Genomic DNA, 16,857 nt, shown 5'->3' with positions numbered 1-16,857 from the left:
TTTATTTCTGTTTTGCAGTGAGGAAAATGAGCTAAAATTTTTATAATATCTCATGAAACAGTGAGATTTTCATTTTTAAAAATCGTAAGCCTGTATTTTATGATCCTTTGGCTTTTCCACTGACTCAGTCATGATGCTGGTGGGGAAAGAAGAGATAGTGTCCCTCTGTTCCCTCACTGCACTTAAGCCCTCAGCCACCCTGCGGAGAATTCGTCGTCTGACTTCCCATTTGTACAGACGAGAAACTGAGAAAAGCGAGGACAACGCCTTGCAGAGATCACACAGTGAGTGTGTGCTACAGTGTACACGGCTGTGTCTGTCTAATGAACCTGCCATCTCTCTCCTGTGTGAACCCCACAAACACTTTTCCACCCATGCTGCGTTCACCCTCCCCACATGCGCGTTTTGGTTCTCTTCTCTGACTCTATAGACGCTGTGCCCCCTGTTTGTCAAGGGACGGCAAAGGCTCCTCTTGTCTCCCTGTGGCAGGTGGCGGATGAGATCCCATGGCAAAGCTGTCTTGGCGTCCATGGCAGTAAAAGGAGACTAGTTAATCCTCAGAGCCTGGAGACCTCCAATCTCACAGAGCATGTTTACATTACAATGAGGAGCGAATTCATTACTGCCTTCACACCCGACTTGCCTTGTCCAAGTCTGAGACTGCACTTCTGTTGGGAAGCTCACAGTCTGTTCTCCCTCTTCAGGCAAGCCTTCAGATATTTGGGGAGCAGGGAGTGGAGGGGCGTTTCTTCCCCTCAGCATTTCTCCAAGCGGCCCTGCCTGTAGAACTCGACGATTTATCTCCGTAGAGATTAAGTGGCACTGGGTGATGGGCTCCTGCTTCTCTGGTCTCTCCAGGGACAGACTGCCTGGACTTTACATACATGAAATACATGAAATCTGTGCTCTTTCTATAAATTTAAAAAAAAAAAAGAAAACGTGAAGGTCTTACCTGGTGCAGTTCAGTAAGTGACAAAGTGCAGGGGGCTCAGCCACCAGGGACCTGAGCCACCGACCCGGCTGTCGGCACACACGGCCCACAGGGCTCAGGAACGGGGCAGCTCGGTCTTTTCAGAGGAGCTAGGCCTTCCCCTCTCTCACCAGGAAAGTTTCTCTGTGGCTCCGTGAAGCTCCAGGTAGGAAGCTGAGCTGTGAGAAGAAAAATTAAAATACATGAAGATGTGGAAATATCTTTAAAAGGTTCCATTCTGAGTGTTCACTTTTTATAAAATGTTTTAAAACTTGAATCATTGAGGAAGTTTTACTTATGTTAAAGAACTCATTCCCCAAAGATGGCATTTTAAGGAATTGCTATTGCATTTTCCTTTATTTTCCTTAGTTTGTCTTGGCATCCCTTTTTTTCTCCTCACTTTATTTTCTCAGTTCTGTTTCCTTATCCTAACCTAAGTGTGCTTTATCATTTACTCAGGAGGCACACTGGGTCATGAAAACAAATTAAACACATGCAACAGCAGGACTTCTGTAATCCATGCACATTCAGAATATGAAATAATGAATTAACAGGAATTTCCTCAAGAGTAGATGAATGACTTTTGGGTTTAAAAATAATCATAATATTTGGTACCAGATAATATTTGAGACGGAGCAGGTTAAGCCACCATTTACAATGCCAGCATCTCTTATCGAAGTTGAGTTCTCTGCTTCCCATCAGATCCCTACTTACGTGCCTGAGAAAGCATAAAATGATGGCCCAGTTACCTGTGTCCCTGTCACCACGTGGGATGGGACGTCTGGATGGCGCTCCAGGCTACTGTCTTCAGCCTGACCTCACCTTGGGCCGCTGTGGCCATTTGGGGAATGAAGCAGTAGACGGAAATATCTCTCTCTCCTTCTCTCTGTCACTCTGCCTTTCAAATACATGTTTCTAAAAATCATATTTAACTTTTGAGGTATCTTTGAAAATCAAATGTAAAATAGGTACCTTCACTTAAAATTTTCCTCTGAATGTCAATTATGATTATGAACCAATAACTAAAGTGGCTTGTCACATTTATGGCTAATGATATGATTTCACTTTACTTCTGCAGGAAATACCACACTCACTTATTACAGTTTGACGGTCAAGGAGGCTGGCGTTTTGAACAGCTGGACACTGCTATCCGTTTGACGTTGAGTGAAGAAAAACAAAAGCTGGAATCTCAGCTCGCCGGAATTCCCAAAATGCAGCAGAGACTCAATGAACTGTGCAAACTTTTGGGGGAAGACTCAGCTCTGAAAACAATGAGATACGCAGAGGAGAGCTCCTAGTTTGTTTTTAAAGGTAAATTTTAGGTGAAGACTCAGAGACACAGCCCCAGCGCATGCCGTCTGCTAAGCTAAGCACAGAGAATGGAAGACAGCAGGAAATGTTTGACAAGACTTCACATCAAGGAAGTACCCGATCTGACTTTTCAGAAGAAAATAAACAGATACATTATGGAAGATTAGTTATTATGGCTTCTGCTAATTCCTGATGAAAAGCAAGTTCACCTGTGAAACAGGATTTTCTAGGTGAATTCGTGATGAATGCCAGATTTACTGTGCATAATTGATGTGTCCGAAGCACTTAACCAGTGTGGGAGTCGTCTGAGAAAAGAAACCACTGAAGAGCAGCGTTAGGGTTGATAGCAGGTGCTACACTGAGCACTCTTAGCCCATGGAGGCTTGACATTAGGTTTCATAGCTCAAATTCATGCTCATCCTTGCTAGAGGCCACTGAAAAATAAAACCGTGTATAAAGTAGCTGGCAGTTTGATAAATCTCTTCAATTATTTGAATGGCAATGGTTGAAAGAAAAAAGCATAGCTATGCATGAATGAACTGCCATGTTTTTAAGTTTTAGGCTGTGAGCATCTTACTGCAGCCACATAAGTTAATTTTAATGACAGTCTTACCTACGTGTTAATAAATCCTCTCATTTTAAGAGTGGCCAACATAGAAAAGGGGCATCCTAATCACTTTCATCTCAACCTGTTTTTTATTTTGCTTGGCAGCATTATCTATTGCAATTTCTGTCCGAAATACCAAATTTTATGTCCCAGAAAGTCCACATTTTAAAAATTGCACACTTGCAGTACTGTAATATGATGAGGTACCCAAAAGTTCCTGGAACATGTGATTAAAAGATAATGCAATTAAAAGATAATGCACATTTTCCATGAGATTTTTGAAGACCTCTGATAGAATATAGCGATTCTGAAAATCACAATAAGAACAGCGTACACGGAAATAATACTTTGCAATTTACAATGCCCATACATTTCATGTCATGATATTCCTTGTGGTGAGCTTTTGAGACATGTTGGTTCTCCTACTTTGTTTTTGAGAAAACTGAACTCAGATTTGCCCAAACCACGCAGTCCAGGTAGGGAGAGATCCATGGATCGCACAAAGTTCTCCTGAGTCCCAGCTGAGTAATGTTTCCATTGTTATCCCTGAAATCTAAGTGGGAGGCAATATCAATGAAATTTAAGTGAGATATTAAAAGGAAATTTTGATAATGATGGCTTTATTGTTACTGGGCTATTGTTTACAAGAAATGAAAGTAAGTGTGAAATGGAATGGGCCTTGGTTTCTGGCTTAATGTGAGCCAGGGGAGTTGGGAAATCTTACACGACCACGTGATCTTACTCAATATTCATGTATCCCTAGTGCATTGGCGCTCAGAGGGCAGTTAGTTGTGTTTTAGAGGAATTTTATACTTATTGAACATAATCAGAAATAGTTTGTATGGACTGGTCATATGAGGTAGAAATGTGTGTGGCCTGCAGATCAAAGCAGAACACCCAAAGCTAACACTAGTCTCTTGCTACCTATGCCATCATCGAGATAAGCCAGAGGGGGAAAAGATCCCGGAATGCTTGCGTCTAGTAGCTTAGGATTCTATTTGTATGTTTAGGCACAGCCCTACGAGAAGCTGAGTGAGTGATTCCTAGGCTTTTTCAGGTGGGAGAGTGCCTGCAGGCATACATGAGTATCAGTGTAGAACATTCTAGCTTTTGTATATCATCAGTTTGGCCATGATAACGAGGACCTTTTTTTAATATCAATACATGTAACCATCCTAATCATTACATCTGTCCAAGTTTTTCTGTTATTATTGTTAGCTACTTGTTTATTCATTTCTCTGTTATACTATGTCCTATTAGAAAACAGAAGACATTAAAAGATTTTTTTAAAAAAGCATAGAACTGAACTAGAATTTGATAAAATTACCTGTTCATCTCAACTTTTACAGGAGCAGTTATCCCATATATACTGTTAAAGATGGGAAATGTTTGAGGCTTTTTGAAAAAAAATTATTAATATAGAAGAACAGATTTTTTTTTGACAGGCAGAGTTAGGGAGAGAGAGAGACAGAGAGAAAGGTCTTCCTTCCGTTGGTTCACCCCCTCAAATGGCCGCCATGGCTGGCGCGCTGTGCTGATCCGAAGCCGGGAGCCAGGTGCTTCCTCCTGGTCTCCCATGCGGGTACAGGGCCCAAGCACTTGGGCCATGCTCCACTGTCTTTCCAGGTCATAGCAGAGAGCTGGACTGAAGAGGAGCAACTGGGACAGAATCCAGCGCCCCAGCTGGGACTAGAACCCAGGGTACTGGTGCCGCAGGCAGAGGATTAGCCTAGTGAGCCGTGGCACTGGCCGAAAGAACAGATTTTATGCATTCCATAGGTATAAACAGACAACTACACTCCCCTCACTCCCTGCTCTGCCCCAACTCCTCTCTGTCCCTCCTCTCTCTTCTTCAGTTTTTGCAAGGACGTAATTTTAAACAGTGTATATTCACAGGCTTAATGCACCACTAATCATAATATTAAATAAGTACAAAATAGGAAGACCATAGTTCCACGAGGGCATACACACAAGCTAAAAATGACAATCATATCCCAAAGTGACCAATTCCTATAGATTGTTTATATTCTAAATTAATTGTCGCATATCAGAGAGGACGTGTGATATTTGTCTTTTTGAAACTGGATTATTTCACTAAGCATGTTTTACAGTTGCATCCATGTTGTTGTAAAAGATAGGATTTCATTCTTTCTTTTTTTTGGCTGAGTATCATACCATGGTGTATATATGCAACATTTTCTTTATCCAGTCATCAGTTGGTGGACATCTGGGTTGGTTTCACATCTTAACTATGGTAAATGGAGTTGCAGTAAACATGGGGGTACAAATAACTCTTTTGTAAGCTGATGTCATTTCCTTTGGGTAAATGCCCAGCAATGAGATGGCTGGGTTATATGGTAGATCTATCTTCAGCTCTCAGAGGAACCTCCATTCTGTCTTCCATAACAGTTGTACTAGTTTACATGCCCACAAACAATGGATTAGAGTACCTTTTCCCCCACATCCTCAGAAGCATTCATTGTTTGTTGATTTCTGGGTGATAGCAATTCTAACAGGGGAGAGGTCACCCCTCATTGTGGTTTTTATTCACATTTCCCTGGTGGCTACTGAGCCTGAGCATTTTTTCATGTGTCTGTTGTCCATTTGTATTTCATCCTTTGAAAAATGCCTGTTCAGGCCGGCGCCGTGGCTCAATAGGCTAATCCTCCGCCTGTGGCGTCGGCACACCGGTTCTAGTCCCGGTCAGGGCGCCGGATTCTGTCCTGGTTGCCCCTCTTCCAGGCCAGCTCTCTGCTGTGGCCAGGGAGTGCAGTGGAGGATGGCCCAAGTGCTTGGGCCCTGCACCCACATGAGAGACCAGGATAAGCACCTGGCTCCTGGCATTGGATCAGTGCGGTGCGCCAGCCGCAGCACACCGGCCGCGGCGGCCATTGGAGGGTGAGCCAACGGCAAAGGAAGACCTTTCTCTCTGTCTCTCTCTCTCTCACTGTCCACTCTGCCTGTCAAAAAAAAAAAATGCCTGTCCAAGTCCTTTATGCTTTTTGACTGCATTGTTTGTTTTTGTTATTGAGTTTCTTGAGCTCTTTACAGATTCTGGGTATTAATCATTTATCGGTTGCATAGTTTGCAAATATTTTCTCCTATTCTGCCAGTTGCCACTTAACTTTGTGGAGTGTTTCATTTGCCGTGCAGAGCTTCTTAGCTTGATGTAATCCCATTTGTCATGTTTGCTGTAGCTGCCTGTGCTTCTGGGGTCTTTTCCAAGAAGTCTTTGCCTACACCAATGTCTTGCAAAGATTCCCCAAAGCTTCCCTCTAGTAACTGGGTAGTATCAACTCACAGATTTAGATCTGTGATCCATTTAGAGTTTATTTTTGTATAAGGTGTAAGGTGGGGGTCTTGTTTCATACTTATGCATACATAGATCCAATTTTTCCAGCACCATTTGTTGAAGAGACTGTCCTTGTTCCAGGGATTGATTTCAGCATGTTTGCCAAAAATAAGTTGCCTGTAAGTGTATGGATTAATTTCTGGGGTTTCTATTCAATTCCATTGGTCTCCATGTCTATTTTTGTGCCAGTACCCGGCTGTTTTGATTATATGTGTCCTGTAGTATATCTTGAAATCTGCTATTATGATGCCTCCAACTTAGTTTTTGCTATTTAAGATTTCCTTAGCTATTTGGGGGTCTCATATTGAGCCAATATGAATTTTAGCATCATTTTTTCTAGATCTGAGAAGGATGTCATTGGTGTTTTGATTGGGATTGCATTGAATCTGTAAATTGCTTTTTATAGTATGGATAGCTAGAGGATATGAACTCATCCAATCTGTGAACATGGAAGATTTTTATGTTTTTGTGTACATGTTTGCCTTCTTCTATTTTGTTCTTGAATATTTTGTAATTTTCATTGTAGAAATCTTTAACCTCCTTGGTTAAATTTATTACCAGGTATTTAAAAATTATTGTAGCTGTTGTAAATGGGACTTATCTTACAAGTTCTTTCTCAGCCATGGCACTGTCTGTGAATGCAAAGGCTACTGGTTTTGTGTGTTAATTTTATATCCAGTCACTTTACCAAACTCTGTTATGAGTTTCAGTTGTCTCTTAGTGGAGCCTTTTTTTTTTTTAAAGATTTATTTATTTATTTGAGAGGTATAGTTACAGAGAGAGAGGGAGAGACAGAGAGAAAGGACTTCCATCAGCTGGTTCACTCCCCAAATAGAGGCAATGGACAGAGCTGGCCTTATCTGAAGCCAGGAGCCAAGAGCTTCTTCCAGGTCTCCCAAATGGGGGCAGGGACCCAAGTGCATGGGCCATCTCCTACTGTTTCCCATGACATAGCAGAGAGCTAGGTCAGAAGAGGAGCAGCTGGGACTTGAACCAGTGCCCATATGGGATGCTGGTGCCACAGATGGAGGCTTAGCCCACTATGCCACAGCCCTGGCCAGTAAAACATTTGGTTCCCCTACACAGAGGATCATGTCATATACAAACAGAGATAATATGACTTCTTCCTTTCCAATGTATATCCCTTTCATTTCTTTTTCTTTGGCCAAAACTTCCAGAACTGTATTGAACAGCAATAGCAAAAGTGGGCATCCTCGTCTGATTCCAGATCTTAGTGGGAATGCTTCCAACTTTTCCCCAGTTAATAAGTTGATAGCAGTGGGTTTGTTTTATATTGCCTTAATTGTGTCGAATAAAGTTCTTCTATACCCAGTTTCCTTAAAGTTTTTCTCATGAAAAGATGTTGTATTTTCAAATACTTTCTTTACAGCTATTGAGATAATCCTATGGTTTTTATTCTTCAATTTGTTAATGTGATGTGTCACGTTTACTGATTTGTATATGCTGACCCATCTTTGCATACCAGATGAATGATTTTTCTGCTGTTTTGTTGGATTCAATTAGCCAGTACTTTGTTGAGGATTTTTGCATCTGGGTTCATCTGGAAAACTGATCTATAGTTCTCTTTCTCTGTTATATCATTTTCTGATTTAGGAATTAAGGTGATGCAGGCCTTATATAAGGAGTTTGAGATGATTCCCTTCCTTTCAATTGTGTTGAATAGCCTGAGAAGAACTGGAATTAGTTCTTCTTTAAAAGTATTGTAAAATTCAGCAGTGAAGGCGTCTGGTCCTGGGCTTCTCTTTGTTGGGAGGGTCCTTCTTTCTGATTCAATCTCCGTCTAGCTTATTGGTCTGCTTACGTCTTCTATGCATTGGTGACTAAATTCATAGATTCTATGTGTCCAGCAATCTATCCATTCCTTCTAGATTTTCCAATTTGTTGGCATATGGCTGATTATAGTAATTCTTGATGATTTATTTCTGTGGCATCTGTTGTTACATCTCCTTTTATCATCTCTGATTTCATTGACTTGGACTTGGGTGTTCTCCTTTTTTTTTTTTTTTTTTTGGTTAGTTGGGCCAATGGTATATCAGTTTTTTTTTTTTTTTTTTTTTCAAAACACCAGCTCTTCATTTCACTGATCTTTTGTATTGGTTTTGTTTCAATTTTATTTCTTCTCTAATTTTGATTATTTCTTTCCTCCTACTAATTTTGGGTTTTGTTTATTGTTGTCTTCTAGGTCCTTGAGATGCATTGATAGCTCATTTATTTGATGCCTTTCCGGCTTCTTGATGTAGGCACTAATTGCTATAAATTTCCCTTTTAACACTGCTTTTGTCATATCCCATAAGTTTTGATATGTTGTATTGTCATCTTTACTTATTTCCAGAAATTTCTGGATTTCCCTTTTGATTTCTTCTGTGAGCCCCTGCTTGTTCAAGAGGCTACTGTTCAGTCTCCATGTGTTTGCATATTTTCTAGAGTTTAAGTTGTTCATTCAGAAAAAGATATGTAATATGACTTCAGTTTTTTTTTTATAATTTTTGAGACTTCCTTTTTAGAAGCATATGGTCTATTCTAGAAAAAGTTCCATGCACTGATGAAAAGCATGTGTAATCTTCAGCTGTGGGATGGAAAGTTCTGTAGATATCAGTTATGCCTATTTGGTCCATGGTGTCGATTAGCTCTGTTGTTTCTTTGTTGATTTTTTGTCTAGTTGATCTGTTGATTGATGAAGGTGGGATGTTGAAGTCCTTCTTTCCTATTGTATCGGAGTCTATGTCTCCCTTTAGATCCACTGACATATGTCTTAAATAGCCCGGCTCCCTGGCATTGAGTGCATATACATTTACTATAGCCACATTTTCCTGGTAACTTGATCCCTTGATCACTACATAATGCTATGTCTCTCCATTCTGTCCTATCCAATAGAGTTTCTGATGAGAAATCAGCTGTTAGTCTAATTGGGGAGCCTCTGAAGGTAACTGGGCATTTCTCTCATGCACAGTGTAGAATCTAACCTTTGTTTTACCATAGAAAGTTTGACTGTAATGTATCATTTTAAGATCTTTACTGATCATGTCTGTTAGGTGTCATATGTGCCTCCTGTACATGGGTGTCCCTTTGTTTCTCCAGATTAGGGAAGTTTCCTGGTATTATTTAGCTGAATCAGCCTTTTAATCCCTTCCCTCTTTCCTCAGGAACTCCTAAAAACATATTTGGTTGTGATAGTATCCAGTAAATCTTGAGCACAAGTTTCAGTTTTTAAATTTTTTTTCCTTTTTTTGTTGTCTGACTGAGTTATTTCCAGGGATTTGTCCAAGGTAAGATACTCTTTCTTTTGCCTTACCGAGTCTGCTGTTCAGACTTTCCACTATATTTTCTATTTGACATACTGAATTTTTTTAAATGTTTTATTTATCTATTTGAAAGAGTTATAGAGACAGAAAGAGAGAGAGAGAGAGAGAGAGAGAGAGAGAGAGGTCTTCTATCCATTGGTTCACTCCTCAAAAGGCTGCAATGGCTAGAGCTTGGCTGATCCAAAGCAAGGAGCCAGGAACTTCTTCCAGGTCTCCCACGTGGGTGCAGGGACCCAAAGTCTTAACCACCTTCTACTGTATTTCTAGACCATAACAGAGAGCTGTATCAGAAGTGGAGCAGCCAGGACTAGAACTGGTGCCCATATGGAATGCCAGCACACAGTATGTGACAGCACTGGGCCCTGAATTCTTCGTTTCTAATATTTCATTTTGATTTCTCTTCCGTATCCCAATCTCTCAACAAAATTTTTCATTAATACCATGTATGGATCTCTTTATTTCATGAATTTCTCTGTATTTCTGAGTAATTTTCTGATCATTCTTTTGAATTTATTTTCAGGCATTTCATCAATCTCTTTGACTCCACAGTCTAATACTGAAGTGTTGTATTCCTTTTGAGGAGTCACGTTGTCTTCCTTGGCTTTGTTTCTTGTATTTGTGTTTTAGGTTTTTGTGGAAACATTTGTTGGTTTTCTCTTCTGATGGGTTTTATCTTTGAACTATACCTCTGCGGCTTAGTGGAGTGTCTCTCCTTTAGTGGATATCCAGAAGTGTACGCTGGGCGGAGCCAGGGAGCTCCAGTCAGTGCTCAAGGATACGGCAAGAATCCAGGGTGACACCTAAGTTGGGTGTGGTAGGTCTCTGCTGTCAGCAGGGGGGAGGGTATGATCATGTCTGTGGGTGTAATTACAGCCTCACTTCCTCTCTTCCAAGGTGGTCAGTGCCTGGGGTTAGCCCACAGTGGGAGAAGCCCCCATACCCCGCCCCATGCAGGATCTGCGTGGTCCTCAACGTGAGCACAGAACCCTCTGCAATGACTCACCCGGGCAGTCAGGGAGCTCTGAGCCTGTGAAGCCAGAGACAGTGAGTGCCAGAGACCCAGCTGCACCCCACGCCCTGTCATGCAGTCGCAGGCTGCCCACTGTCACAGCGTGCACGGATCCATTCTCAGCCCTGTGAGCCCGCTCCATCGCGGGGAGAGCAGACTTTCCAGAGCTTGGAGTGCTCCACCTTGGCAGTTTGAGCCCCTGGAGGGGATGGGAGCACCTCACAGTCCTCAGGGGGTGCCCCGCCCGCTGTGAACCCTCCCAGTCAGACTCTAAATCAGCAGGGAATGCAGGTCTCTCCCTGGTAAAATCCCTTGACTACATGTGTGTCAAAGCCATGACAGCCTCTACTACCGACAAGATTCTGCTTTCTCCCTCTGGTTGCTAGGAGCCCTTGTTGGGGGGATTCAGGAGAAATACACGTGCTTTTCCTTCTCTGGATTGCGTGGGTACCTGTACCCCAACGAGGGCTGAGGCTGGACTCACAATCAGTGTGGTCTGCAAGGCTGTCCTCAGGCAGTATCATCAGTGGCTCTCAGCTTGCTCTCAGCAGCTGCTGTGGTCTCCAGCCCCTGGCGGAGAGCCTCCTAGCGGGTGTCCTGGCTCCTGCTGCTCCTGGTATTCCTCCTCCTCCTGTAGAATTCCCACTGCAAAGGGCTCTCCAACTCTCCCCTGGGAATGCACTTCCTCTACTAGTCCTGCTATCTTTCCCTCATCAGCTCAGCACTCCTTCTCCCTAGAGAGCCCTCCTGGAATCTCCGTAGGGAAACTTCTAAAGCTATAAAAAGAAAATGGAAAATCCTCATTTGAAGCGTGTGCATACTTTTCATACCTTAATTTTAGTCTCTGAAAGATCAAAGTGCTTAAGATTTGATATTTTATGTTTTGAAACTTTGAAAAGAATGTGGAAAACATAAATTTCTAGTTAGCCATTGATTATCTGCTTCTGAAGAACTGAATTTAAAGACTCACTACTTCTGATGTACGTGGTACAAGAACATTTAAATTCTTCATTAAAAACTATGTTGCAGTTTAAAGGTTGAAGGTGTAAGATGAACAGGTTTTCCATGAGCTTTCTTATGAATATTTATTTTGGACATTTTTCCTGGACCAATATCCTTTTCCTGGAGGGGGAAAAATTGTGACTTGAATTCATATTTATGTACCTTTCAAATATTTTCAAAATTGCTCTTCTTAGAGCTAAATGAAAAAGACTGAGAAACTACATAACCGTCTTTAAATACAGCAAGGATCAGATGGGCAAAGGAAAAATAAAGGCTATTTCAATTTTCAATCTACTTTTACAGTGTTATGTATTTACCCAAACTGCTGACTCTTTTTGATCAAAGAAAGCCATAAAATAACGGAGCTTGATTTTAAAATATGCATTTTGGAGATTAACTCTCAAACTTGAAAAAAGCTGCCTTCTTTGAAAATGTTACGTTGTATTTTTACAGCATGTTGTGTTATGCCAAGCATGAGTCTAAAATGCTATGTGTTTTGTAAACAAGATAATGTGTAAAAATCGCTCTCAAATAACCTCAAGGAGAAAGATATATCCTGAAACTCAACCCAAGTTTACATTTGTTTGCAGTGGGAAGTTTTTCCCTTGACAGTAATTTGATTTGTGTCTCAGATTTGAGCTGTCAGTAAAAGTATCGATGCATATGCTAGTTTTTATTTAGGATATGGGTTCTAATTATAATTTAATATTTTGGCAATAGGCTTAGCCTATTGCAATATTTGGAATAGTTTTATGATTCCATAATTCTAGAAGAATCTGTTAGACATTGGAACTCAAATCCAGCAAATGTTAACAGACTTCTGAGATGCACATAAAATGGTAAAGGTTGTTAAAGCACAGATTAAAAGAAACGTCTTTGAACCTCTTTTAGAAGTATAAAGTGCATTTACGTAACCCAGGGTACCAACGGCTCTGCTGATATGCATTTAGATATACTGAGTATGTTCTGTAGTTGTACTTCTAAGGTTGTCCACATGAGAGCCTTTAGGTGGATGTACAAAATGTTTTTATTAAAAACAAATCCCTTCTTCACTGTTGGTGACTTCCCTGATTACCAAGCACAGAGCTGCTCTGCAGTTTTTACTGTAAACTTGTCAAAACAGTTGTCTACTCACAAGCTGGACTGGTGGTAAGCAAAGCAAATGACAAAAATTTTCTTGGTGATAGAAATCACTGTGTCACTACTAAGAACATGGTTGTGTGTGAACACATTACAATATGGGGTCAGGGGAGGATCTTCACAAAGTTCATGGAAAATGCATAGTATGAAAAAGCCATGCATGAATTTCAAAAAAAATCTGCACCAACATAAACTTCTCTTTTTATTCCATTTTCCCTGAGCTTTTTGAAGCTCCCTCTTACACAGTCTCCATCCAGTGTACAGATATTTACCTCCAACATTCCCTGCTAGTTCCTTCATCATCATGAAAAACCTGGATTAATTAAAGGAATTAAAAATCATCCCACGCTAGCAAAGGCCCTATTTCTAGTCTTAAAATGATTGTGTCAGGCATGTGTCTACCATAGTCACAAACTGTATGGTGCAAAACCTTGTATGCTACTTGTGTGCTATAGTCACTGAATACTTGCTTAAATATCCATTTGCTTTATGACTCCAAAATGCTTAGTAAGTACTGACCCATGCCCAGTACTGTGCTAGGGCTAGGAATAAACAACATATGATCCCTGTTCTGATGCTTGCAGGGCACTGAAAATCAGAAAAAGTACCTCTCTTTATTGGTTAGAAAAATAGTCAGTAGCTACAATTATTATTTACCAAGTAGATAAGTACATGCATTGTATATGCCTTAACTCATTGTATATGCATTAATTCATTAAGTCACCACAAAATTGCATTTCAATAAAGAGGGAAGGACAGAAAGATTAAATAATTCACCAAGCCTCATAAAGCACCCAAGCAATAGAGCTGAAATTTGAGTCTAGCAATATTTGATTACAAAGCTTATGCAACTCTACATCACTTTCCTTTTAATTAGTTTAGTCCATTATTCATTATTAGTGTTATCAAATGACTTTCAAAGTATATTTTTAACTGACTCAGGGTTTCTAGTTAACTAAATGAGACAATATTTTAATTGAAAAGAATTCATGTAACAGAAATTATACTGTCATTGGTTATACTGTAAGCTATGGTCGTGGTCCTATGAGAGGGAGACAACATTAGGCAAATTGACAAACGTTTTGAGAAAGAGATGTCCCACCTGGCTGTCATTCATTCATTTGTTCACTGAGTAACTACTTACTGATAGATTCAACTGTATTTCCTGCCTCCGACCACTCTGGTGGTCCGACCACTCTTTCAGCAGGGGGCACATTGTGGCTGCAGGATTCCTTGATGATATGCTCTCAGCCTTGCTGGGGCCCGTGCTGTCCACCTTTCTCGCAATGAGCAACTGTGTCCTGTGTCACCAGCAGTACTCCTGGGCATTTAGTTTCTGTCTCGGCACCTGGGAACTGTTACCTGCTCAAGTTCAGATCATGTAAGATCAGATACTTGACTACATTCATACGTATAAGGGGTCTGAAAAACGTTAATGAAAAATGCAAATTATGTGAAAAAAGGATGGATTTAAAAATATTTTACACCAAATAGTCACCTTTTAATTTCATTGCCCCACCAACTTTCTGAAGTACTCTAAGTCTCTCATGTTAACAAAATCCAAATAAAATGCAGAAAAATGTAGAAAGGAAAATATATAGTTTTAAAAGTTAATAACAAGCTGGCGCCGCGGCTCACTAGGCTAATCCTCCGCCTAGCGGCGCCGGCACACCGGGTTCTAGTCCCGGTCGGGGCGCCGGATTCTGTCCCGGTTGCCCCTCTTCCAGGCCAGCCCTCTGCTGTGGCCAGGGAGTGCAGTGGAGGATGGCCCAAGTGCTTGGGCCCTGCACCCCATGGGAGACCAGGAGAAGCACCTGGCTCCTGCCATCAGATCAGCGCGGTGCGCCAGCCGCAGCGCGCCAGCCGTGGCGGCCATTGGAGGGTGAACCAACGGCAAAAGGAAGACCTTTCTCTCTGTCTCTCTCTCTCACTGTCCACTCTGCCTGTCAAAAAAAAAAAAAAAAAAGTTAATAACAAGACTTCCACAATTAATGTCAATTGAAATTATGTGGTCGGTCTCAGTACTTGTGATCCCATACAACATACAAATGATAATATGATTATTCACATTATGTGTTTTTATATGCTTTAAAACCTAAAATATAGAATATATAGCAATGAAGTATTTTTAAATACTAAATTTAGACTTGATTGTCTTAATTATACGTAGCTTAACCCATAGAAAATAGGGTCAATCTTATTATCAAGCCTATTTAATCTTTATGTGTTGAATATATTAAACATTAAAATCATTAGGCCTAGTGAGTGTGCCTAGTTAAAGGGAAAACGCCATCCTGTACTCTGTGACATCTGACAGCAGGGGACCCTGTCCAATACTCAGATGATGCTAACTCAGGCACAGACCGGTGAAGCATGAGTCAGCGTCTCTGTGCAGGCTGGCTTGGTGCTCAGTATGTCACAGGTTTCCAAGATCCATATGGGCGTGGCGTGCACAAAGGAAGTCAGTGTAGATCTAACCACACACATACGTGAGGATCTCCCTGCAACCTAACACACCCACCACACACACACACGCACACACCTATAAGTTAACACAAAGCAACACAAAGATTTTAGGACTTAAGTAACTCAAGACATTTCTTACTGTAATAAAAAGCACCTAACAAAAAATGTCTCATTTTTAGCATTTTAAGTGTTGTTCAGTAGTGTTAAGTATAAACTATTACGTTGTGATAAACAGATCTCCAGAATGTTTGAATATTGCAAGTCTGAAGCTCTCTATCCATTAACCCCCTTTTCCCGGTGCTCCAGCCTCCTGTAACTACTGTTTTGTAGTTATGAATATGACCACTCTAGATGCCTCATGTAAGTGGAATTAAACAGTATTTTCATGACTAGCTTGTTTCACCTAACATAGCATCCTCGATTCACTGCTGCAGCATTCGGCAGACTTCCTTCCTTTTTGTTCACTGAATGATACTCGGGAGTATGTTTTAATTTCTTCTGCCGACCCACTCACTTGGGCTGCTTCCACCCAGTGGCTGTTGTGACGAGTGCCGCATGAACACAAGTGTGCAGTTATCTCAGAACCAGCGCTCAGTTCTCTTGCAGGCATGCCCAGCAGTGAATTGCTGATTTTTTTTTTTTTTTTGTATGGAACCTCTATGCTATTTTCCACAGTGACCACATCATTTTTACAAATCCACCACCAGTGCACAAAGGTTCCAATGTCTCCATGTCCTCACCAGTACTCTATTTTATTGGTAGAAACCATACTTATGGATACGAGGTAGTATTTAAAAATTAAAACTTGTGGGCCGGCGCCGTGGCTACTAGGCTAATCCTCCGCCTTGCGGTGCTGGCACACCGGGTTCTAGTCCTGGTCAAGGCGCCAGATTCTGTCCGGGTTGCCCCTCTTCCAGGCCAGCTCTCTGCTGTGGCCCAGGAAGGCAGTGGAGGATGGCCCAAGTCCTTGGGCCCTGCACCCGCATGGGAGACCAGGAGAAGCACCTGGCTCCTGGCTTCGAATCAGCGCAATGCGCTGGCCACAGCACACTAGCCACGGCAGCCATTGGAGGGTGAACCAACAGCAAAAGGAAGACCTTTCTCTCTGTCTCTCTCTTACTGTCCACTCTGCCTGTCAAAAATTTTTAAAAAATTTTAAAAAAACTTGTAGGGGCTGGCATCATGGCATAGTGGGTTAAGCTGCTGCCTATGATACTGGCATGCCATATGGATGCCAGTTCAAGTCCCGGCTCCTCCACTTCTGATCCTGCTCCCTGCTAATGGCCTGGGAAAAGCAGCAAAAGATGGTCCAAGAGTGTGACCCCCTGATAGCTACGTGGGAGACCTGGAAGAAGCTCCTGGCTCTTGGCTTCAGCCTGGCTCAGCACTGGCTATTGTGGCCATCTGGGGAATGAACCAGCAGATGCAAGATAGATAGATAGATAGATAGATCTCTCCCTCCCTCTCTCTCTCTCTCTCTCTCTAACTCTGACTTGCAAGTAAATAAATCTTTAAAAAAAAAAAAAAAAAAAAAAAAAAAAAAAAAAAAACCTACACCTTGTTTTATGGTATTGAGGGCCCAGCAAGTGCTGGCCTCCGTCAACTTCCTCTGCTGCGCAGTGGCACCCCCCCCCCACCTCCTCCATCCCCCTGTTTCTCACTCCCTGACTGCACGTG

The 16,857-nt window shown here is 41.6% G+C and overlaps 1 protein-coding gene across 3 annotated transcripts in view; it reads left to right on the top strand.

Moving 5' to 3' along the window:
• ABCD2 (ATP binding cassette subfamily D member 2) overlaps positions 1-12,626 on the top strand; it is a 59,953-nt gene extending 47,327 nt beyond the window's left edge. For 2 of the 3 annotated variants that reach the window (XM_008259406.4, XM_070049653.1), the window contains one exon: positions 2,049-12,626. In XM_008259406.4, the coding sequence (XP_008257628.4) occupies positions 2,049-2,268 (220 nt within the window). In that variant the 3' untranslated portion in view covers positions 2,269-12,626. Of the gene's footprint in view, positions 1-128 lie in introns of all 3 variants that reach the window. The other variant, XM_070049651.1, reaches the window with a different exon arrangement.
• Positions 12,627-16,857: the final 4,231 nt, after the last annotated feature.

This window comes from Oryctolagus cuniculus, chromosome 9 (genome assembly GCF_964237555.1).
Source record: "Oryctolagus cuniculus chromosome 9, mOryCun1.1, whole genome shotgun sequence".
Classification (NCBI taxonomy): Eukaryota; Metazoa; Chordata; class Mammalia; order Lagomorpha; family Leporidae; genus Oryctolagus; species Oryctolagus cuniculus.
This window is presented reverse-complemented; position numbering and strand designations above follow the sequence as displayed.